Source organism: Podarcis bocagei, assembly GCF_964188305.1.
Source record: "Podarcis bocagei genome assembly, chromosome: 17".
Taxonomy (NCBI): domain Eukaryota; kingdom Metazoa; phylum Chordata; class Lepidosauria; order Squamata; family Lacertidae; genus Podarcis; species Podarcis bocagei.
The window spans coordinates 560,313-584,829 of NC_138143.1; the positions used below are offsets into that span (position 1 = coordinate 560,313).

General features: G+C 44.8%; 3 protein-coding genes across 4 annotated transcripts in view; 1 reads left to right on the plus strand and 2 right to left on the minus strand.

The window, feature by feature from the left end:
• LOC308577345 (lysozyme C-like) overlaps nucleotides 1-11,011 on the plus strand; it is an 80,402-nt gene extending 69,391 nt beyond the window's left edge. Inside the window, exons 4-5 of the transcript XR_014003592.1 lie at nucleotides 9,023-9,747; nucleotides 10,934-11,011. The gene's annotated coding sequence lies outside the window, so the exon portion shown is untranslated. The remainder of the gene's footprint in view (nucleotides 1-9,022; nucleotides 9,748-10,933) is intronic.
• LOC308577346 (lysozyme C, milk isozyme-like) lies at nucleotides 1,142-9,014 on the minus strand. The gene is made up of 4 exons (XM_081177475.1): nucleotides 7,411-9,014; nucleotides 6,725-6,880; nucleotides 3,387-3,465; nucleotides 1,142-2,576 (listed from the first exon to the last, which is right to left on the minus strand). Exons 1-4 carry the CDS (start codon nucleotides 7,547-7,549, stop codon nucleotides 2,465-2,467), a joined length of 486 nt encoding a protein of 161 aa, XP_081033601.1. The 5' UTR covers nucleotides 7,550-9,014; the 3' UTR covers nucleotides 1,142-2,464.
• A 1,098-nt stretch (nucleotides 11,012-12,109) lies between the features above and the next one.
• LOC308577293 (methyl-CpG-binding domain protein 1-like) overlaps nucleotides 12,110-24,517 on the minus strand; it is a 178,683-nt gene continuing 166,275 nt past the window's right edge. Inside the window, exons 22-24 of one of the 2 annotated variants that reach the window (XR_014003572.1) lie at nucleotides 16,921-17,079; nucleotides 13,996-14,074; nucleotides 12,110-12,640 (exon numbers count right to left, since the gene is read on the minus strand). Coding sequence is in view for 1 of the 2 variants with exons in the window: in XM_081177353.1 (XP_081033479.1) it covers nucleotides 14,003-14,074 (72 nt within the window). In the remaining variant the exon portion in view is untranslated. The remainder of the gene's footprint in view (nucleotides 12,641-13,995; nucleotides 14,075-16,920; nucleotides 17,080-24,517) is intronic. The other variant, XM_081177353.1, reaches the window with a different exon arrangement.

The following is a 24,517-nucleotide window of genomic DNA, read 5'->3' on the forward strand; positions in this document are numbered from 1 at the left end:
CCCCCCACTGCGAGAACAATGGATCCAAAACCAGAGACCTCGTAAAACTGTCAAAAATCCATTTACAATGTATCCATTCTTGCTAAAATGTATCTATTCTGTTTCCGCCTTTGATTCATACTACGGAATAGGCTGGAAAGCATTAGGATCTTTAGAAATTGATATAAAATCAATCGTAACTCCGATTTCCTCACTTTTGGCGTCATTCAACTCAGCTCCCCTTGGACTCCATAATGCTATCCCTACTACCATAATCCCCAAAGCGGCAGGTCACGTACACAGGAACTTCTAAATCCTGTCAGATCGTTTCGCCAAACCCTTCCTCCGGGCAATGCGAAGTGGCAGACGATGCATATCTCTAGCCCATTGTCTTGCCACCACCGGTACTCAATAATTGTTTATCTATGTATATTTCTCGCTCTGTATATCCCCCCTCCCTCATCCGAAATGTTAATGAATGTAACCCCACCTTTCCCTAATCTATTCATGACGTGTAAAATATATTCATGATGTAATTTGCGAAACTTGACCTTCCCATAATGTATTCATGACGTTTCCTGCACTGTATTCTGGGTCATGGAGGGAACTTTTAAAAGCCTATGTCACCCCATTCTCGGGGTTCAATACCATTTTGAACCTGTTGCGCAATAAACTCGGATCTTCGTATTTTGCTCCTGTGTCCGGCTGAGCTCCTTTCTTCTCCGCAGGGACCCGCGGACTCTGTCCGACGAGCTGGGTGGCTGTGCACTCACGCACCCAGATTTTTCCGTGACAGTACTTTTGTAATGTACTGGAAGCTTTTATGTACTTTTGCCTTTTGGTACCACAAGTACGCATGCCAACCAAGTCTATTACCATGTCCTACTAGATCTAGTAATTCTGTGTTTTTTAATGTTATCCAATCCTGGATCCAGCAAATGCAAAAAGCTTCATAATATAATTTTTTATCTGGCTGATGTCCTGCCACCATGAAAGAGGAGAAGCTACCTCTTTCTTTAAGATCTGTTAATAATTTATATTTTATTCTTGGCTTATCACCTCTCCAGATAAATTCTGCCACTCTTTGAAGCAACTCACATTGCTTATCACTGGGATTGATTGAAACAAAAATAACATTCATTCATCCCCAAAGATTGATTCATCCCCAAATCCCTAAATTCCTTTTTTTATTTCCATATTTTTTCATAATTATCTTTGAATATATTTTATATATAATATATTCAAAAGTTGTGTAGTTCTTTATCTCCTTGACATCTGATGGGAGGGTGTTCCACAGGATGGGCACCACTACTGAGAAGGCCCTCTGGCTGGTTCTGTGTAACTTGGCTTCTTGCAGTGAGGGAACCACCAGAGGAGGACCGGCTGAGCAATGGGGGTGGAGACAGGGCCTATACAGGGCCAACACTGCTCAGGGCTTTAAAGGTCAGCATCAACACTTTGTTTTTGTTTTTTTTAAAATAATTTTTATTAGTTTTCTTTTCTAACAACAAATATCAAAATCATTTCCAAACATACATTCTACATCCCCCCCCCTTCCCGTTGACTTCCTTCAGCTTCCCCTCTGGTTTGTTACATTAAATGATACAATCTGCTATTCCTTATCTGTCAAAACGTTATTACAATGTTATTCATGCATTTTGTTAAGTAAAGTTGTGAGTGTTTATTCAAATCCTGCTACCGAGTCCATTTCTTTCAGTTGTTTCTGCAGATAGTTTATGAAAGGTTCCCATTCTTTTTTTAAATCACTGTCTTTTTCATGTAGCTTATCCGTTAGCTTTGCTAATTCCGCATAGTTCATCAATTTTTCCTGCCATTGTGCTTTTGAAGGTATTTCTCCAGTCTTCCAGTTTTGTGCTATTAGGATTCTTGCCGCTGTTGTCGCATACATGAATATTTTCCATTCCTCGTTCGGCAGTCCTTGATCAGATCAAATGCTTCTGGTTTTTGAACAAACCTCATTTTAAATATTTTTTTTCCAGTTTGGAATGTAGTATTATAAAAAAAGGGAGATGATATATAACGAGCACCAACACTTTGAATTGTGCTTGGAAATTTACTGGGGGCCAGTGGAGATCCTTTAGTGCTATATGGTCCCAGCGGCTGCTCCCAGTCACCAGTCTAGCTGTCGCATTCTGAATTAGTTGCAGTTTCCAAGTCATCTTCAAAGGTAGCCCTGCAGTAAGTGGGGAATAAAAATGGGGTCCCTTCAAGGGGTTCAGCTTCTTAAGTAAGACTGGACCTTAGGAGAGAGCGTACCTTTTAAGGCTCAAACTTGTCAGGAAGTGAACAGATTTCATCCTTGTCTGACAAAAATTACAGATGAGGTTGGTGTTTGTTGGTTTCCCATTACGTTTCATGGGGGTGGGGTGGGGGATCCAAAGCTTTACAAAATGAGAAGAGATGAGGCTCTGAAGTGAAGCACACTGTCAGACCAAACCTGAGACAATGCAACCCTCTATAGAAGTCAAGGCAGGTTCCGAAGCAAAAACTTTCTTCTTTGTGTAACTCCACCAAAAAGGCACTTGATATAATAACGATTTACCCGACCTTCATCACAGTATTTCTCATAGAGTGGCCTAATGGGTGGACGAAACACATTGGTTATTTTGCATTTGTCCAATGCTACAGAGTTATTAAAAGAAAATAGTTCTGCAAGACTGAATTTGGCAACAGGAAGACTGGCCACAAAGTGCTACAGCTGTGCACCCAAACAAGTCAAGGCCAATGGGGGGGGGGAGATCCAGCCATTGCTCGAGTCGGGCTGACAAAGCCTGGGATCACCATGGTGATCCAGAGCAATCTGGGGCTTTCATGGTGGCAGGACATCAGGCAAAAAGAAGGAGACACCACAATAAGAGGGACGTACCCAACCAGTTGTGTCTTTCTGGAAAAAGATAGTGGTGGAGTGGATGCCTTTGGATGCAGGGGGGCAGGCTTTCCCACCTGAACTCTCCTTCCCACCTAGTCTCTTCTTCCAACCTGACCCCCCCCCCCCAGCCCTGGACAGGATGGCATCCTATACACTTAACAGCCGGTTGCTACTCCTTTGTGATATGCTGGTTGCTGTTCCTTTCTGTACAGGTTGCTGCTCCTTTGGGGAAGGCCAAGCAGGGAAGGCACAAATGATCAGCACCCTGAGTTCAGCTTGTTCTTGTTCCTATCTCATGTGATTTTCCTCTCTACTTTTCACAACAAAGTGGCCTAAAGCAAAATCAAATGACACTTAAATGCTATTTAATATGCAATGTGCTGGTCTGAATGTACCCCTTTTTCACCACCTAATAGAGTTTCTACTGAAGGTTCTGATTAAGTAATATTTTTCAGCCATCTTTTATTTGTTTGTTTGTGTGTTTGTTTCTAGAAAAAAAGGAGCTGATGCTACTCACCAAGCAGTCATGTCCTTTGTACTGTTGACAATTGTCTTAACACAGAGAGCATCATCTGTGATATTATCATCTAGGAAGTCTGTTTGGAAGTTAATGAGAATGAGTTAATGAAGAATCCATCCAAGACAAAGCCTGTTGGGTTGAAATAAACGACAGACGAATGACAAGTGTCATATGGGAGGCATCTCTCGAGCATGTCTCGGGGAGTCCCTTTTATTGAATATTACAGCATTGCCACATATGTGCTTGTTGCTGATTGGTTAACACAAATACAATGCAAGGGTTCCATATAGGCATTAATCATCAATAGATTAAAGGTTGGGAAAGGGAACACAGAATTGGACAGGCGTGAAAACCTCATATTAAACTATTACTAGTGATTGATATAGCAAGACTTAAAAGAACATAACTATCACATTCCGTAGATGTGGTCAACCATGCATTAAGAACAGGTCAGGGTACAATGTTTCATGAACTCAATGTGAACTAAACATTCTAGGGTGCTTCAGCTTAGAGCGGTTTGCCAGACTCATGTGCAGAAGGAAAACTTCCCATCAAAAGCCCAACTAAAACCCCAAATACAGTGTTATGAGTTTGTGGGGGTGAGACTCTCCTAAATTCCTGGACCCAGCAAGGGTTGAAATATACCGGTAAGCCAGACTAGCTTCTTTGTTAGGAGACAAGACATTAAGAAAGGAAAGGTAACGGGCCATTAAGGAAGCCAAGGAGAGGGGGCTCTGTGCCAGATGTTAATTGGGTGGGGCCCCTCCTCCAGTTCACAGTTTGGAGACAAAGCCAGAGATTAGAGTTGAGTTGGCTGTGATGTGACTGGTGGAGGCGGGAGGTTGCAGGCTGGAAAAGGTGGAGGCAGAGCACAATGTGTTTTGATCCAAGGCTGTGCCATCTTGTGATGGTGATGCTGTGAGCCCCTCCATCGTAGCCTCAGGTTGTAATTGGTTAAAAAAAAAAAGGTAAAGGACCCCTAATGTTATGTACAATAAACAGTTATGTATTATGTTTACTGTACATAAGGATTAGGATATTGTATTGTGTTGTATTGTCTTGCCTTGTCTTGTCTTGTATTGTATTAGGATATTCATGGGGTAAATATTTAATGCATAATTAAGTATATATGTTTTATATATAGGATAATGTATCTAATTTTTTTCATGGGGTAAATCAGTTAATGTACTATATACATTTAGCCCACAAAGGCGACTATGGGGCGCTGAGGGAGCTGGTGTTTCTGGGTCATGTGGCTAGCAGGACTAAACTGCTTCTGGAGCAACGGAACACCATGATGGAAGCCATCATGTAGTACTTATTCATCTACTTGCACTGGCGTGCTTTCAAACTGCTAGGTTGGCAGAAGCCGGGACCCTGTCATGCGGATTCAAATCGCTGACCTTCCAATCAGCAAGCCCAAAAGGCTCAGTGGTTTAAGATCACAACGCCACCCGCATCCCTTATATGCATTTCTTGATGAGGAGCATGGAGATGATGTGTGTTGCACATTAGATCAGCCAATTAAAGCACACATGGGAGAAGAGGTTCTCATTCCAGTTTTCCTTCTAGACTATATGCCAAGCAAATATGAAAGTGGCCTGTTGCTCTTAGAAACTCACTAGTTAGACCAGCAAGCAGTAGCTCACTGTCAAACACAGTCCCCTTCTGACAGACAGAGAGGATTCTGAAAGGGAGGGGGGAGAACCAGAGATGACAGGCAGCGAGGAAGGTGAAGGGGAGGGGGAAGCAATAGAAAGAGCAATAGAAATCTAGTGCCTTAACACAGTGAGAGCGAGAGGGACTTATCTTGCTCAGGAATGCAGCCTGGCAGTTCTGATAGGAACACAGAGTGGAGAGAACAAGATGCAGCAGAAGAAGGGGGAGGACAAGAAAGCCCCCAAAGCAGGCCTTTGAATGTCTAGCAGAAAAGCATCAAACAGGGAAAAGGAGGAAGGGGTGGAGAGTGTGATGTTTCCTCCGGAAGAGGGTAGATCTGGCAGCTGATGAATGATTGAATGAAGCTCAGACTGTTGAACCCGATAATTACTAAATAAATCTAAGTAATAAAACTGTTGGAGGTTGCATCTTGTGTGGAAGAGATTACCAAACCTGACAGGAGAGTTCAAAACTTTCTCCACACAGGCACCACAATATAAAATCATTTCCAATTAGAGTTAAGATCACTTATTGTTTTATGTAATGTAGATTTTTTTAAAAGAGAGAATTACCAAATCAATAAATTGGGCTTAAAAAGGTAAAGGGACCCCTGACCATTAGGTCCAGTCATGACTGACTTTGGGGTTGCGGCGCTCATCTCGCTTTACTGGCTGAGGGAGCCGGCATACAGCTTCCGGGTCATGTGGCCAGCATGACTAAGCCGCTTCTGGTGAACCAGAGCAGCGCATGGAAACGCCGTTTACCTTCCCACTGGAGCAGTACCTATTTATCTACTTGCACTTTTAATGTGCTTTCGAACTGCAAGGTTGGCAGGAGCAGGGACCGAGCAACAGGAGCTCACCCTGTCGCAGGGATTCCAACCGCCGACCTTCTGATCGGCAAGTCCTAGGCTCTGTGCCACCCGTGTCCCCAAATTGTGCTTATTCAGTGTTAATTAACGGCTTGGGACCATCTTGGAAGAATTATCACCTTTCCTGTGAGTTTGCCTGTGCATTTAGATCTTTCTATGGAAGCTTGTTTATGTGCTTCCCCACAAGAGTTGGGTTGGTGGCCATACTGAGACTCTATATCTGCCTAGGGGAGCCCGCTTTTCCTCCTTCATCACTTCATGAAGGCCTTTCTTTTCCAGCAAGTATCTGGCCTGTATAATTTATTTCTGTAATCTCCTAAAGTGGTTAGTCATTAACAATTTTTATCTGCTGTCCCTGCATCTCTTTTTTAATGTGATTTTTAGTTAATGTTTTATTGACTGGTGGTTTTTAACATTGTAAGCCAAGCCATTTTAGGTATTGGAAGGCAGAATAGAAATAGTTTTAATAAATTAATAAACAAACAAATAAATTGGGAGAAACAATCTTTAATGTAACCAGTCTTTAGCTAGTAAATAATCCAAACATTCTTTAACCAGAAATTTTGTCTGTATGAGACTTGGTTTCTGAACAAGGGTTAATTTTCCCCAGGAACTAAAGCAACATCTGTTAAATATATGAAATATAATGCAGCAAGGGAATGCAGTGCCTTTTCCTCGATGCTGAGATAGCACAACCAGAAAGAAAGAAAGAAAGAAAGAAAGAAAGAAAGAAAGAAAGAAAGAAAGAAAGAAAGAAAGAAAGAAAGAAAGAAAGCTCTTTTCTTGGATCTCAGAAGTCACTCACTGTCACAAAGTGTGTGGCATTTATTCTGAGAGGAGTGCCTCCCATTATCACACCACTCAAGGCCACTTAGCTGGAATATTCCATAGCGTGGGACACCATCTATATTCTCATAGTAGAATGTGTCGAGTTTGCTTGACTGATCAGCTGCACAGAGGTCTAGTAGGAAAGCATAACATGACAATCAGGAACGTACAGGGATGTATTTTGTTTCCTAAAACAATTTCAGAAATATTAAAATAGAAAAATGTGGTTATTTGGCTTAGTCAAATTTCAGCCTCAGCCTTGATTTCAACACTTTGAAAATGCTGTCTTCAACAATTCTCAATTGCAATTTATTGATTCAAACTTCAGTTTTCCTTGTACACCATTGGCAAACAGCAAGCAGTGCTTATAAACTAACAAATAACTTCTAACATGTTTGTGATGTCTCTAAAACATTTCAAATTTCTCAAATGACTCCTTTGAACCTTGCTAGTTTTATGGATTCTTAGTTTCCAAATTTGCCACATTCTTTGAAAACTTTCACCACTCTCAAGCATCAAAGAAAGATTCTGAACAATGTCAGAATACATGGGAATACACCATTCAGGAAAAGAAAAGAAAATGAAGAAAAAACAACAATCAAATTGGACCAAATTAATTTATTACAATGGAAAGTTTTGATCACCCAAACAGGCAAAACTCACACTGTTCTGCAAAGATGCCTTTAAATGGATCCAGTCCCAAAGGCTTCAGTGCGTAGTAGAAGTCACAAATGCTGTATACTTTGGCCTCATATGCTATTGCTATGAGTAGGCAGAATAAGGCAAAGGTGACAACCTTCATTGCTGCAGGTATGTGGAAAGGTCCAAGGAGTCCAAGGGCTTTTATAGTCTGTGGCTCTGCAAATAATTTGTGTGTCACTGCAGAGGACTTAATGGTTGATGCCAGAGCTGTTGGCTGGCACTTCTGTGGGCAGCTCTAGATCTTACAACCATTGTAGGAAACATTGGCTTTTGGACACCCACAACACATATTCACTGGTGTTCTTTTGTGGATATTTGTATTTATATGGTCTATTTGCCAGTATATTTTATATTTGTGTGTGGGCATTTTTTTAAGAAAAAACAAAAAACAATAGTAAAAGAAGAAATGGAGCTAAGCACCACACATGCCTTCCTCTAAAGAATCCTGACATCCTAGTTAGAAATGCTAGGAATTGTAGTTCTGTGAGGGGTAAACCACTGAAAAAGACACTGCAATAACTTAAGGGACACTGTAAGTCCGCTAGGTCCTCGTATGGTTCCCTTGGTCAGAGAGGAGTAAAAATGGACACCAACCAGAGTAACCTGAAGTGAAGTGGCCAAGAAGCCTGACCTGCTATAGCAGGGTCCTACCTAATCCAACAGGGAGAAAGGCAAGACCCTGAACAAAAGAAGACATTGACTTTTTAAAGTTCCCTCCATATCCCAGAATACAGTTCAGACATGGTCATCAATACATCATTGCTGGTCCAGGGGTTGTAACCTGACTTTCCTCCCTCCTCCTGACCTTCACCAGACACCCATTGATGACAGAAAACAAAGCTATTTACCCTCCAGCTAAGTAAATCACAGTCTCTTTGTGTCCTGGTCTGAATCCATTCCTGGTTCACCACATCACCTTTGTGATTGTGATGGGTGGCAGTTTGACACCTGGACTTGACACTCTCACTAGGGCAAGGTTCACTGAGTACGTGACTGCACGCCTTGGGATCCATGGCTTCTAGAGTCATATTTCCCAATCCTTTTTTTGAGTGGAACACAAGTGGAATGGAGAAGATCTGGTGGTCAGCTGATCTTTTGTGAATATATATTAGTTACCTTAGTCTGCAACCATCTGCAAAATGCCTTCACCTAGACAGGAAGTAATTAATAAAAGTTGCTACAGTGAAGCCTTGCTGGCTTGGTAAGATTTTCTCCCTTGACAGAAAGGGTTGAATGGAAAGGAGTGCGATGTAAGGCTGCAGTACCAGTGATATGTACCCTAGGTGGTGCTGTTTGCTAACGTTGATTGGTCAAAGCTTGACAGATCATTTTGAATACAGTGTTTTGCACAAACAGTCTACCCACATTATTGAATCAGTGGCACTTCTCCTGTGATCAATTGGTGGTACTGGCTGCCCTTATGTACGGGGGCTGTGTAATAACCAAGTCTTACCTTAGGATAATAGCAGGTAAGTGTTCATAACAGGTAAGTGAGACAACTCATGGTTTTCTTGTGTGTAAAACCTGGATGGGATTACAGAGTGCTAATAGTTCTTCTGCTTCCTCCCAACAGGTGTGATATTGCTGGAGGCACTAATTGTTTTTCCTGTTTGGAACAAGTCTGGGCACATCCTAGTGTTTTGCATAATCATTTATGCTTGAGCCCACATCCTTGCTGATGTGTGAATAAAATGTGTGTTTTTTCATTATCACCGCCCCACTGTTATTTGTTATTTTGTCTTGCTTGTGTGACCCTTTTAACAGAAACAATATTAAGGAGGACAGGCATGGCTACAAACATGTTAGAATCTATGGGTTTGATTCCCTGCAATAAATTAGGACCTTGCAACTGTTCTTCCAATGGCATAACTGAACATTACCATACAAAAATTCCAAAAGGTCAACCCCCTTTCCCTCCATTTAGAACGCCACAGTTCCTAGGATGGTAGGGGTGAATTATGTGCTTTAAACGTGTGGTGTGTCTAAGAGGCAATAAACTAGTGGCAATTGGAACACAAGCTGAGGAGATGCCATACAGAATCAGAATTCAAAATGATCTTAACAGATCAGAGACTTGGGCCCAAGCTGACAAAACAAATTTTCATAAGGACAAATGTAAGGTTCTGAACTTAGGCAGGAAGAACCAGATGCACAAATATAAGAAGGGGGGCACCTGGCTTACTAGCAGTACATGTGAAAAGGATCTCAGGGTCGTGGTGGACCACAAACTTAACATGAGTAAACAGTGTGACGCAGTAGCAAAAGAAGGGCATGCTATTCTAGGTTTCATCAACAGAAGTCTAGTAATAATAATAATAATAATAATTTATTATTTATACCCCGCCCATCTGGCTGGGCCTCCCCAGCCACTCTGGGCGGCTTCCATAAAAACCAAAAATACAGTAACATGTCACACGTTAAAAACTTCCCTGAACAGGGCTGCCTTAAGATGTCTCCTGAATGTCAGGTAGTTGTTTATCGCTTTGACATCTGCTGGAAGGGCGTTCCACAGGGCAGGCGCCACTACCGAGAAGGCCCTCTGCCTGGTTCCCTGTAGCTTTGCTTCTCGCAGTGAGGGAACCGCCAGAAGGCCCTCGGCGCTGGACCTCAGCGTCCGGGCAGACTGATGGGGGTGGAGACGCTCCTTCAGGTATACTGGACCGAGGCCGTTTAGGGCTTTAAAGGTCAGCACCAACACTTTGAATTGTGCTCGGAAACGTACTGGGAGCCAATGCAGGTCTTTCAAGACCGGTGTTATATGGTCTCGGCGGCCGCTCCCAGTCACCAGTCTAGCTGCCGCATTCTGGATTAGTTGTAGTTTCCGCGTCACCTTCAAAGGTAGCCCCACGTAGAGCGCATTGCAGTAGTCCAAGCGGGAGATAACCAGAGCATGCACCACTCTGGCGAGACAGTCCGCAGGCAGATAGGGTCTCAGCCTACGTACCAGATGGAGCTGGTAAACAGCTGCCCTGGACACAGATTTGACCTGTGCCTCCATGGACAGCTGTGAGTCCAAAATGACTCCCAGGCTGCGCACCTGGTCCTTCAGGGGCACAGTTACCCCATTCAGGACCAGGGAATCCTCCACACCTGCCCGCCTCCTGTCCCCCAAAAACAGTACTTCTGTCTTGTCAGGATTCAACCTCAATCTGTTAGCCGCCATCCATCCTCCAACCGCCTCCAGACACTCACACAGGACCTTCACCGCCTTCACTGGTTCTGATTTAAAAGAGAGGTAGAGCTGGGTGTCATCCGCATACTGATGAACACCCAGCCCAAACCTCGTGATGATCTCTCCCAGCGGCTTCATATAGATGTTAAAAAGCATGGGGGAGAGGACAGAACCCTGAGGCACCCCACAAGTGAGGGCCCAAGGGTCTGAACACTCATCCCCCACCACCACTTTCTGAACACGGCCCAGGAGGAAGGAGCGGAACCACTGTATAACAGTGCCCCCAGCTCCCAGCCCCTCAAGACGGTCCAGATCAAGTGTCCAGATCAAGGGAAGTAATAAAGGTAAAGGTAAAGGGACCCCTGACCATTAGGTCCAGTTGTGACTGACTCTGGGGTTGTGGCGATCATCTTGCTTTATTGGCTGAGGGAGCTGGCGTATAGCTTCCAGGTCATGTGGCCAGCATGACTAAGCCGCTTCTGGCGAACCAGAGCAACGCACGGAAATGCCGTTTACCTTCCTGCCGGAGCGGTACCTATTTATCTACTTGCACTTTGACGTGCTTTTGAACTGCTAGGTTGGCAGGAGCAGGGACTGAGCAACGGGAGCTCCCCCCGTCACAGGGATTCGAACTGCTGACCTTCTGATCAGCAAATCCTAGGCTCTGATTGGCAAGTCCACAGCGCCACCTATGTCCCTTAATAGGGAAGTAATAGTACTACTCTATTCTGCCTTGGTCAGACCACACTTGGAATACGGTGTCCACATGTGCAGAGGAGAGCGACCAAGGTGGATGGTCAAGGGTCTGGAAAGCAAGCTGGAAAACAGTTGAAGGAGTTGAGAATGTTTAACCTGGAAAAGAGGAGATTGAGAGGAGATGAGAGCCATCTTCAAATATCTGAAGGGCTGTCACAAGGAAGATGAAGCAAGCTTGTTTTCTCCTCTGGAGGGTAGGGCTCAAACCAAAGGCTTCAAGTTACGAGAAAAGTGATTCCAACTAAACAAATTGAAAAATTTCTGACAGTAAGAGCTGTTCGACAGTGGAACAGACTCCCTCAGGAGGTTGTGGACTCTCCTTCCTTGGAGGTTTTTAGGAAGATGTTGGATGGCCATATGGATGCTCTAGCTGATATTCCTGCATTGCAGGGGGTTGGACTAGATGGCCCTTGGGTCCCTTCCAACTCTATGAGGGAATCCAGAGGGCATCAGGTTAGGGAAGGCTATGCTAAGATGACTGTACACTATTAATTCCATGGCCAGCATTTGTGGGCAGTGGTCAAACTGGATTGGTGAAATATCCTTTATGTGTTATGTGGTCCTAAGTTATGAAACGGATATAGAGTATCAACAATTGTTCCCACTCAGTTTTTGCAGTTGCACTTGCACCTGAGGATGGGAATGCAAAGAATTATTAAGTAGAATTATTAAATAGAATTAAGACTACTTGGGGAAGCCTCTACCCACTGATCATAATGGAGGAGAGAGAGATAAGTTGCATCTAATTTTTTATTGATAATTCAAGCAGAGAAATCAAAAGAGAAGCAAATTTTGAATCCTAACTAGGCTGCAGGTCTTCTTCCTTCCCTATGTCATCCCAGTCCTACTCAGCAAATGAAGGAAGTTGCCATTTCCCAGTTTGTTAGTTGAGCCTACATTGCAGTGGAGTCAGAGAGCCTTGCTAGTTATTACTAACTCATCTCCTTCATCTCAACATGACATAACCAGGACTATTTTATCAGGATTGAATCTGACAGGCTTCCTTTTCTATCATGGGCTCTGGAGTGGCCGTGTGTTGTTAGGAAGCCTTTGTATTACATTAGTTCAGAAGAGCTATGAAGTTCTGAAATGTTGTAAAGCAAGGGCTTCCCTCTTCAAGTGCTAGCAGGTGAAGAGTGCCATCAGTAGGAATTGGAAGGTTTGATTATGAAGGGCCAGTAGGAATGGAGATCTCAGAAACCACAACTGCCAAGGAAGAATTGTCTTCTTGTACTACACCTTCTTGTGAAGGTTGTCCGGATCCTAAGAATGTAGAAAGAAGAAAAATCAACATTCCTTGGATTTCCCTTCAAACAGGTACATATCAAATGATCCAAATACATATATTGTTGCCACGGTTCTGGAAATACAAAATTTCACCTTGACATAGGAATGAACCTAAAATTTGGAATGCAGATAGTTTGTGGTTCAAGCAGGAGTAACCTTTCACACAATGCAGGATTAAACTTATAGACTTGCTGCCAAAAAGTGAAGCAATGGGCATGACTGATGTGTCTGCAAAGGATGCCTGGGGTGTAGAAAGTAGATAAAAGCTTTACTCCCTCTTGCATAATACTGACACTCAGGCTCATCCAGTGCAACTGAAGTGGGCTTCTAAGATCATAGTGGGTTGCACTGGGGTGGGCTATTTGGGATGCCATGTCTCTTGGGAACAGGCTAGCTATGGCTGCCTCCTTGTTAGAGACCTCTCCTCACAATCTGAGCCTATTCTGAGCAGATCTTGACTGGTTGCAGAACAGATGCTGCCTCTTAAAGTTGTGCAGGCAAGGGTCCCAATAGTTCAGGGCAAGACTAAGAGACCCCTCCCTTCCTTAATTCATGAGTTACCTTACTCTCATCTTCCCTTTCTGCTGTGGTTTTGAAATTTTGTAAGCCTGCAGGTAGGGACTGTCTTGATTTAACGGATTGTATGTAAACTGCTCTGGAAGCCTTTTTGGCTGAAGAGAGGGGTAACAACAACAATGTTGAAGACACAAAGAACCCTTTCTTAGTAGGGTTTCTCATCATGAGGAGGCTTCAAAGCATGTTTAGCCTAATAAATTTAGAAACTTCCTTCAGACTCCCTGTACTGCTCAGGAAGTTCAGATGAAACTGACATGTACAAGGGAAAGTTGGGAACAAGGCTAAGAACAGGTTTTTATCTTTCCATTTTCAACTGCTGAATAGGAGATGCCACCATTTGAGGGTCATGCTGCATTGAATTTATGCAAAGGAAATGAAAAGGGACAAATCTCTAAGTAGATTCCTAATCTCAATCCTAGGCTATTCAATTTCACTTCAAAAACTTAGATTTTCTACTTATGGGCTTCAGTGTTTTAGTTGTATATGTATATACTGTATTTTTCCATGTATAACATGCCGCCCCCTATTTTACCATAATTTTTTAGTAAAAAAACTAATCTTTTACACGGAAAAGTATGGTATATATTGATTTTATACTTATGGCCTTTAGTGTTTTTTTGGGGGGGGGTATGTCTCTCTCTCTCTCTCTCTCTCTCTCTCTCTCTCTCTCTCTCTCTCTCTCTCTCTCCCCTTCAATTCCCTGCCCCTGCCCCTTTTTTGCCTTTTGTGGAGCTTAGGAAACTGATGTGACTCACCAGGTTTTTACCCATACTTGACTTTGGACAATTGTCTTAACACATGCAATGTCATCAGTGAGATTATCATCAAGGAATCCTGCAAAGATATGGAATGAGACAGGCAGGTAATGAAGATTAATGGAAATAATGAGGTTGCTTCTGGATGTCACTGTGAAATAGCACAAAAACGATACAGTAAAAAGTACTGTAGTTCTTAATTATGGCAGCTCTTGCTTGTTTCAGGGGCTGTTGCTCTTTAGACATGATGAGTGGACTAAATGTGGATTAGGCAGTCTACTGGAAAACCTATACTAGGTGCTTTCACTTATTACAGTTAAATTTCAACTACATCGCAATTTAATCTTTGCAACAGGGAGCCCTTTTTTCAAAAAGCTTGGGGCCTGGGGGCATCTTCCTGCTAGCTTCCTGTTTCTCAGACTGTCTTCCCTTTCCCTCAGAGTCTGCAAATTCCATTGTCTGTATGTGTCCAGAACAAATCCACACCATAAAGAAACAAGCCCTGAAGTTTACAACAAAAACAAGCTAGGGCATCATCACCTCTGGACACAGAAGGAACCACTTGAATCCAGGAAAAACTTGGGCACCTGCTTGTAAATGCTGACAAATCACAGGTGATTGCCAAGCCACATAATTGTCCATTTAAAATCTACAGCCCAAAATTTGGCCCAGATTGACTCTCATTATGATTTATAGCAAAGGGTATCCAAAATCTACTGTTCGTTTGTAGAACTCAAAATGAACAAGCTCCAGCCAGGGTGCAAAATAATGACTAGAGGAAGCAGAGCCAGCTACAAAATGATGACTTGCAAGATCATCCTCCATGGAAAGTAACCAGTGCAACACCAACTTTTTAAAAAGGGGATTCAGGGGGACTCCTGGAAATTACAAGCTGGTTAGCATGTCTGTCCCAGAAAAAAATGATGAAAAGCATTGTTAGGATAAAATAACTAAGCATATAGAAGAACAAACCAGCATGCCTTCTGCAAGGGCAAGTTCAGTTTCACAAATTTATTACAGTTCTTGGAGAGTGTCAATAAGAAAGTAGATAAAGGTGATCTGGACTTTCAAGAAGCTTTCAACATTAAAGACTCGTGAGTAAGCTTAGCAGTCTGGGAATATGAGGAGAACATATTGTGAATCACAAATTGGTTAAATTGCAGAAAATGAAGAGCAGAAATTATTTGGCAGTTTTCTGAATGGAGAGATGTAGAGAGTGAAGTCCTCTAAGGCAGTGTTTCCCAACCTTTTTTGGGCAAAGGCACACTTGTTTGATGAAAAAAATCTCGAGGCACACCACCATTACAGCCCCGTGACGTCAGCGCGCAGCGTCACGCCGGGAGGGACGCACGAAAGTGTAAGTTTCATTTTTTTCCCCTCCCCCTTGCCGGGGAACCTCCAAGCTTTGGGGGTGGGGGGGGAGGCAGCAAAGCGAGGCAGGAAGGAGAGCGCGGCTTGGCTGGGTGAGCTTTGGCAGGGGCAGGGAATGAGAGCCGCGAGGCGGGCGCTGCGGACGGAGGCGCTGCCCGCCGAGCTCGCAGGCAGCCAGGCAGGCAGACGGCGAGAGCCCCGCGCTGGGCGGCCTCTCCTCGCCGCTGCCGCCCCGCCTCTCGCCGCCCGACTCGCCCGCCTCCCTCCAGGCAACATCTCGCGGCACACCAGGCAACATCTCGCGGCACACTAGTGTGCCGCGGAACAGTGGTTGGGAAACACTGCTCTAAGGATCAGTATTGGGATTTGTGTTTTTTTAACTTGCTCATAAACAGGGATTTGCCACATCCACAGGGATGAGTTGTCAAAGTTTGCTAATGATCTCGAATTGTTCAAAAAAACAAAAAAGGATTGTGAGGAAGTCCAAAAGGACCTCTTCAAATTGAGAGAATAGGCAGTAAAATGGCAAATGCAAGTCAATGAAAACAAGTGAAAAGGGATGCATGTTGGGTTCCCCAATTGTTTATTTATTTATTAATTTATCATTGTTATTTATATATGTCCCCATTTATGGGGTCTGACCAGGAATGAGACCTTTAAGTTGTAGAAGATAATGAAGGTGTCGACCCAGTGTGTGGCAAATTCTATGCCAGGGATCATTACAAAAGGAACGGTAAATAAAACTGCCGGTATCATAATGCCGTTATATAAATCTATTGTGTGGGTACATTTGCAATCTTGTGTACAGTTCTGATTGCCTCAGCTCAAAAAAGATATTGTAAAGCTGAGAAATGTTCAGAAAGGCAACCAAAATTATCAAGGGGCTGGAGCAACTCCCCTATGAGGAAAGATTACAGCCTTTGGGACTTTTTAGTTTATAGAAAGGTCAAGTAATAAGAGGAATGATAGTAAAGGTAAAGGTAAAGGGACCCCTGACCATTAGGTCCAGTCATAACCAACTCTGGGGTTGCGGCGCTCATCTTGCTTTATTGGCCGAGGGAGCCGGCGTACAGCTTCCGGTCATGTGGCCAGCAGAAACCAGAGCAGCACACAGAAACGCCGTTTACCTTCCCACCGGAGTGGTACCTATTTATCTACTTGCACTTTGATGTGCTTTCGAACTGCTAGGTTAGCAGGAGCAGGGACCAAGCAACGGGAGCTCACCCCATCGCAGGGATTCGAACCGCCAACCTTCTGATTGGCAAGTCCTAGGTTCTGTGGCCACCCACAGAGGAATGATAGTAGTCCATAAAATGATGCAAGGCATGGAGAAGGTAGACAGAGAAAAGTTTTTCTTCTTCTCTCATAAGACTGGAACTCATGGCTGGCCAGTGAAGCTCATATACTGTGCAGTAACATGTACAAAAGTGTTTTACACGGAGTAATATGCACAAGATGTCTATGAATGTGGACTTCTTTCTTTCCAAATTGCAAAGAGGGAAATGACAGAAAGTTGCTAGTTCACATAATACAAAGCAAAAACATGTCACTCACGCTGACAGGGCATGTTGCAGATATTACGTGATGCTATGGTCCCATCACTGCAAAAGTATTGATTGTCAATCCTGAACAGCCCATAGTATCGGCGCATGCCCATGGCAATCACTGGGGGGTTAGTGCTAAAACCGCCTCCAGCACCGAGCAGACAAATCCCTGGCAGGGGAAAGAAAATACATACATGGGTATTAGAAAGCTGGCGAAAAAACATACAGTACTTTTTTAAGAAGAAAATTTGCACAGATTGCACACCAGAAAATGGTGTAGTGCAAGCATTGTGGTTAAGAGATTTGAATTGTGGTCTTGAATACACTGGATTCCAGGGCTTTGGCCAAGGCCCAAGCCAAATCCAGTCTTTTCAAAGGCATCCTGGCAGTCAAGTCAGGTAAGGCATCCACAGATGACGGCAGGTCAGCTTGGATGGCCCAGATCAATCTGGGGCTGTCAGGTGTTGGGGCATCATGCAAGAATGGAGAGGCAGATAATGCACAGGAAGGACTATGAAAACCCTAAAGCACCATATGAACAATATTCAAATCGCTAACTTGCTTTTCCATTCCATTCCACCAAACTTCAATTATGTCAACACTTTTTTATTAACTATTTTCAGTTTTGACATTCTTTATTTTGATTATAATTTTTGCAGTCTTCATTTTTTCTGAGCAGAAAACACTACATGTAAACATTTCACAGTATCAGTACCATCAGTACCACTTTGTTTATTATTTCTCATTATTAATTTATTTTAAATTTATATATCATCAAGGTGGTTTATAATAAGATTAATCAAGAATACACAAACAATAGTAAAATATATCCAGCAGTGTTAACAGTTAGTACAAAATGTAACTGAAAGGTTGCCTAAGCAAATTATTGACATCAGTGGCAAGGGAACTAGTCAGTGAGCATGTCAGTTTTCAGCATGTACCATGACTGTGTGCCTTCTCCAAAGAGTGGGGGCCACACTTGGAAAGACCCTGGTTGCCAATAGGATGAGCTTCTTTAGGCAGCAGCGCAAGCAAGAAGGCAGCATTTTTATGGGGATGCTAGCATTTCTCCTTTCCCTAAGAGGTCATACAAGAGGGTTTCAGATTGTAAGATTCAAAAGCAAATTTTGAAAATGAGAACACTGGAAAGAGCAGCTGAAAAATATCCAAACACTCCCTGCAAGCCTGCTGCCCTCCAGATGTTGTTGGGCTACAACTCCTATCATCTATGTTCACTGGTAACACAGGATGTGACCAATGGGAGTTTAAATCCAGCAACACCTGGAAGGTACCCCATTGCAAGCATAAATCCATACAAAGAACTCCAATGAAGCTGTGCACTCAGCAAACAAAACTCACAGTCATTCAGGGTGTAGCCTCCGAATCCATCTAGCCCATATCGTCTCAAAACGCCTGCTAGCTCACAGCGCTCAAACAAACGGGCCTCATTTGCCACAGCGAGGAGGCTGAGTATGGAAAGGATCAGAACTTTCATGGCTGCAGCTGTCTGGAGAGTGATGTGACAATATGCCCCAAGAACCAGCCTTTTTATTATCTGGGGACTTGGGCTGAAAATGAGGATGTCTGTTTTTGGAATTCTTATTTCATCAAGATAGATTTATTGTTTGGCAGTCAGCTGAATTTACAACCAGAACAGGGAAATAAGAGACAAAGCAACAAGTGTGGGTTGAACCACAGTGCAGGAAACTAAACTAAAAATTGTTTTGGGAGGGCCAACTTCTGCCAGGGCAAGGGGAATGAATGCCGTCATTCATTGCCCTTTGCCTCAGCCTCAGCTGGCTAAGGTCAGCTTGGTGGCCCTGGGTCCCCACAACTTCGGTTGTATTGGGCAGCTTAGCCTCAAAGATGTTCTGAATGAAAGGGTAAAGCACTGGTGCAGTCAGATTCTGTCTGGGGGCTTCTTGTTTGGGGTTCACTGGCCTGATCCAGCAAGCTCTGCTTATCTTCTGTATTTAGCCCAGACATTTCACAAGTCCTTAGCAGTTGGCCTCTGCAACACCCATTAGTAAATGGTGCCTAATGGTGCTCACCGGATCCCTCCCCTCAAATTAGTCAGCATTCTGCATCTTCCCACCACAAAAGATAGGCAATCCTCTGTTTAGTCCTACTACCTCAGCCTGCCCAGGATTCTGCAGATCCCACCCACAACTATCTCTGTCTTATCACCCTAAAATCCCTACTTGCTTGCAAAATGCATGTTTGGGTTTTATAACAAACTCAAATCATTCCCTCTCAAGTGCAAAACTAAAACTTGGGCTGACTGTTAAAATTTGCCATATTGGAATACAGTAGGCTGGTGTTGGGGATGTAAGAAGCCATCATTTTCTTGTCCATCCCATATTCATCATGGATAGTGCTGTTTCTAGTCTGCTGCAGTTTGCCTTCTGCAAAGAACATTGTTTGTCTCACTACCCACTATTTCCAAACATATTATGTCATTAAATAACCATTACATCATGCTACACCTTTCATTTCAATGGAAGGAAACATCAGGAACATGTGGGGGGAACTGTATCATAAAAATACAGTGAACATCTATCATATTCGCCTACCAAATTCCTGTTCCAGGTTGAGAAAGAACACATAAGCTGACGTAATTTTGGGTACTGTTTCCAAATTCATCAGTATTCTCAGCCATTCCTAAAGGAGATTATGCCATGTAATCAGGCTTTTATACCCTAATTAAACTCATGGGCAGGAGGAGGAGAGAAAGAGATACAAACAGGTTGCCTATGCATCCCCATGCCCTTTCTGCCAGAACAATGCCCCTTCTGGGTAGTCTTGATCCAACCTGGGCTGATCCAGGATTGCACCAACCTGATCCAGCCAAATTATGGGTCGACTTAAATTGCATGGCCAACATCCCATGGCCAAGACCCTATCAAAGTAAAATCAACCTTCAAATGAGACAGAGCCCTCATGTCCCAAGGAAGAATCATAGAATCATAGAGTTGGAAAACACCACAAGGGCCATCGAGTCCAACCCCCTGCCAAGCAGGAAACACCATCAGAGCACTCCTGACATATGGTTGTCAAGCCTCTGCTTAAAGACCTCCAAAGTAGGAGACTCCACCACACTCCTTGGCAGCAAATTCCACTGTCAAACAGCTCTTACTGTCAGGAAGTTCTTCCTAATGTTTAGGTGGAATCTTCTTTCTTGGAGTTTGGATCCATTGCTCCGTGTCCGCTTCTCTGGAGCAGCAGAAAACAACCTTTCGCCCTCCTCTATGTGACATCCTTTTATATATTTGAACATGGCTATCATATCACCCCTTAACCTCCTCTTCTCCAGGCTAAACATGCCCAGCTCCCTTAGCCGTTCCTCATACGGCATCGTTTCCAGGCCTTTGACCATTTTGGTTGCCCTCCTCTGGACACGTTCCAGTTTGTCAGTGTCCTTCTTGAATTGTGGTGCCCAGAACTGGACACAGTACTCCAGGTGAGGTCTGACCAGAGCAGAATACAGTGGCACTATTACTTCCCTTGATCTAGATGCTATACTCCTATTGATGAGGCCCAGAATTGCATTGGCTTTTTTAGTTGCCGCGTCACACTGTTGGCTCATGTCAAGTTTGTGGTCAACCAAGACTCCTAGATCCTTTTCACATGTACTGCTCTCAAGCCAGGTGTCACCCATCTTGTATTTGTGCCTCTCATTTTTTTTGCCCAAGTGCAATACTTTACATTTCTCCCTGTTAAAGTTCATCTTGTTTGTTTTGGCCCAGTTCTCTAATCCAGTGTTTCCCAACCTTTTTTGGGCAAAGGCACACTTGTTTCATGAAAAAAATCTCGAGGCACACCACCATTACAGCCCCGTGACGTCAGCGTGCAGCGTCACGCCGGGAGGGACATGAATCGCTAGCAAATTACATAATCACCTCCTTGAGGGCTGGCTCATCTTCTCCGAAGGCAGAACCCCATTAATTAACAGCACAGACTCACACCATAGCCAAGACGAGGGGGGAAAACCTCAGTCATGCACAGTCATGCACATGTGGGGGCTAAATGAGGACGAAGACCGGGCAGAGAGCAGGGTTCAAATCACCCCACCTGGCCAGGACAATCCGTGGGTGCTCCCTTGGGCCACTCGCCTGACCCACCTCGCAGGGCTGTTGTTGCGAGGATAACACGGGGAGAACCACGCGCGCCCCCGGGAGCTCCTTGGAGGAGAAAGCGAATGCAATGCACGAAATATATGAGAGGCGACCAGGTTTTGCTGGTCAGGGGCCCCCGCCAGCCTCCGCTTCCAACACCCGGCGCAACGACGCCGAAGTTTCCCCCCGGGCTCGGCTCGGGGAGCAGCGCTGCTCCCCCCGGCTCCCCTTCGCCCTCCCGGCTCTCTCTGCCGCCCACTGGGGACCCCCCTCACCTGCCAAGTCTGGAGCGCCGGTGGAAGTTGCATGCATGCATGCAGGGCGCCGCGTTGCCATTGCATTGCACTGCACTCCATGCAACGCATGCACGCATGCATTGCCTTGCACGCCCGCCAAGGGGTCTCCCCACGGTCCGATGCGTCCCCTCCGGCGCGGATGCAGCATTGCAAAAATAAAAAACCCCCGACGCAGCCCTACCTGGGGGGCAGCCTCCGCCTCCGCCGCTCCGCCTCCGCGGGGATCCCCGGGCTCCATCCTGCCGCCCGATCTCCGCGGGGGCGCAGGCAGGCTGCGCTGGATCTGCGCGGAAGAGCCCCTGCCCGCCCGGCTGCCGCCGCTGCGCTCATTCCATGGCCGGGAGAAGAGCGCTTCAAACAAAACGCCCAGCCCGCCAGGCCACGCTGGGAAACGTAGTTTGCGCACCCTGCGCGGGCGCGGAGCCCAAGGGCGAGGGGACTACAGATCCCGGCAGCCCCCGTGCCAGGGACGGAGGGGGAGAGGCCGGGTGCAGGGATGGAGGGACGGGTGGGCGAGCGAGTGAGTGAGTGGCAGCCGCCAAGCCTTGGCCGAGAGCCAGGAAGGGCCTCCCCGGAGGAGGAGGAGGGAGGCGCAGAGCGGGAGGGAGGGAGGGAACCCCAGGGGTCATCTAGTGACGGCGCCCCAATCGAAAATTTGACTTAAAAAAAAAATCTTTCGAATTTTTTAATTTTTCCCGCGGCACACCAGGCAACATCTCGCGGCACACTAGTGTGCCGCGGAACAGTGGTTGGGAAACACTGCTCTAATCTGTCAAGGTCGTTTTGAAGTGTAATCCTGTCCTCTGGGGTGTTAGCCACCCCTCCCAGTTTGGTGTCATCTGCAAATTTGATCAGGATGCCTTTGAGTCCATCATCCAAGTCGTTGATAAAGATGTTGAATAAAACCGGGCCCAAGACAGAACCCTGTGGCACCCCACTAGTCACTCTTCTCCAGGATGAAAAGGAACCATTGATGAGCACCCTCTGAGTTCGGTCAGTCAGCCAGTTACAAATCCACTGAGTGGTAGCATAGTCAAGACTGCATTTTACCAGCTTCTTTACAAGAATATCATGGGGCACCTTGTCAAATGCCTTGCTGAAATCAAGGTAGGCTACATCCACTGCGTTCCCTTCATCTACCAGGCTTGTAATTCTGTCAAAAAACGAGGTCAGGTTAGTCTGACATGACTTATTTTTCAGAAATCCATGCTGACTATTGGTGATCACAGCATTCCTTTCTAGGTGCTCACAGACTGTTTGCTTAATGATCTGCTCCAGAATCTTCCCTGGTATTGATGTCAGACTGACTGGGCGATAATTATTTGGGTCCTCTCTTTTCCCCTTTTTGAAAATAGGGACAACATTTGCCCTACTCCAGTCTGCGGGACTTCGCTTGTTCTCCAGGAATTCTCAAAGATGACTGCCAGTGGTTCTGAGATCACATCTGCCAGTTCTTTTAATACTCTTGGATGCAGTTCAGTTCGTCTGGCCCTGGAGACTTGAATACATCTAAACTAGCCATGTATTCTTGTATTATCTCCTTAGTTATTCTGGGCTGTGTTTCCTCTGCTGAATCATTTGCTCCAAATTCTTCAGGTCGGGCATTGTTTTCTTTATCGGAGAAGACTGAGGCAAAGAAGGCATTGAGGAGTTCAGCCCTTTCTGTGTCCCCTGTTTGCATTTCATCATCTTCTCCTCTGAGTGACCCCACTGTTTCTTTGTTCTTCCTTTTGCTACGGACATACCCATAAAAGCCTTTTTTGTTGCTTTTAACCTCTCTAGCAAGCCTGAGTTCATTCTGTGCTTTAGCTTTTCTGACTTTGTGTCTACATGTGCTGGCTATTTGTTTGAATTCCTCCTTGGTGGTTTCCCCCCTTTTCCATTTTTTGTACACATCCTTTTTTAATCTTAACTCAGTTAAAAGTTCTTTAGATAGCCACCCTGGCTTCTTTAGGCACCTTCCATGTTTCCGTCTCATTGGTATTGCCTGAAGTTGTGCTTTTACTATCTCCCTCTTAACAAACTCCCAGCCATCATGAACTCCCTTTCCTTTTAGTATTAGTGTCCATGGGATCTCACCCAGCACTTCCCTAAGTTTTATGAAGTCATAGAATCATAGAATCATAGAATCATAGAGTTGGAAGAGACCACAAGGGCCATCGAGTCCAACCCCCTGCCAAGCAGGAAACACCATCAGAGCACTCCTGACATATGGTTGTCAAGCCTCTGCTTAAAGACCTCCAAAGTAGGAGACTCCACCACACTCCTTGGCAGCAAATTCCACTGTCGAACAGCTCTTACTGTCAGGAAGTTCTTCCTAATGTTTAGGTGGAATCTTCTTTCTTGTAGTTTGGATCCATTGCTCCGTGTCCGCTTCTCTGGAGCAGCAGAAAACAACCTTTCTCCCTCCTCTATGTGACATCCTTTTATATATTTGAACATGGCTATCATATCACCCCTTAACCTCCTCTTCTCCAGGCTAAACATGCCCAGCTCCCTTAGCCGTTCCTCTTAAGGCATCGTTTCCAGGCCTTTGACCATTTTGGTTGCCCTCCTCTGGACACGTTCCAGTTTGTCAGTGTCCTTCTTGAACTGTGGTGCCCAGAACTGGACACAGTACTCCAGGTGTGGTCTGACCAGAGCAGAATACAGTGGCACTATTACTTCCCTTGATCTAGATGCTATACTCCTATTGATGCAGCCCAGAATTGCATTGGCTTTTTTAGCTGCCGCGTCACACTGTTGGCTCATGTCAAGTTTGTGGTCAACCAAGATTCCTAGATCCTTTTCACATGTACTGCTCTCAAGCCAGGTGTCACCCATCTTGTATTTGTGCCTCTCATTTTTTTTGCCCAAGTGCAATACTTTACATTTCTCCCTGTTAAAATTCATTTTGTTTGTTTTTGCCCAGTTCTCTAATCTGTCAAGGTCGTTTTGAAGTGTGATCCTGTCCTCTGGGGTGTTAGCCACCCCTCCCAGTTTGGTGTCATCTGCAAATTTGATCAGGATGCCCTTGAGTCCATCATCCAAGTCGTTGATAAAGATGTTAAATAAGACCGGGCCCAAGACAGAACCCTGTGGCACCCCACTAGTCACTCTTCTCCAGGATGAAGAGGAACCATTGATGAGCACCCTTTGGGTTCGATGAGCACCCTTTGGGTTCGATGAGCACCCTTTGACTTTTTAAGAAAGTCGG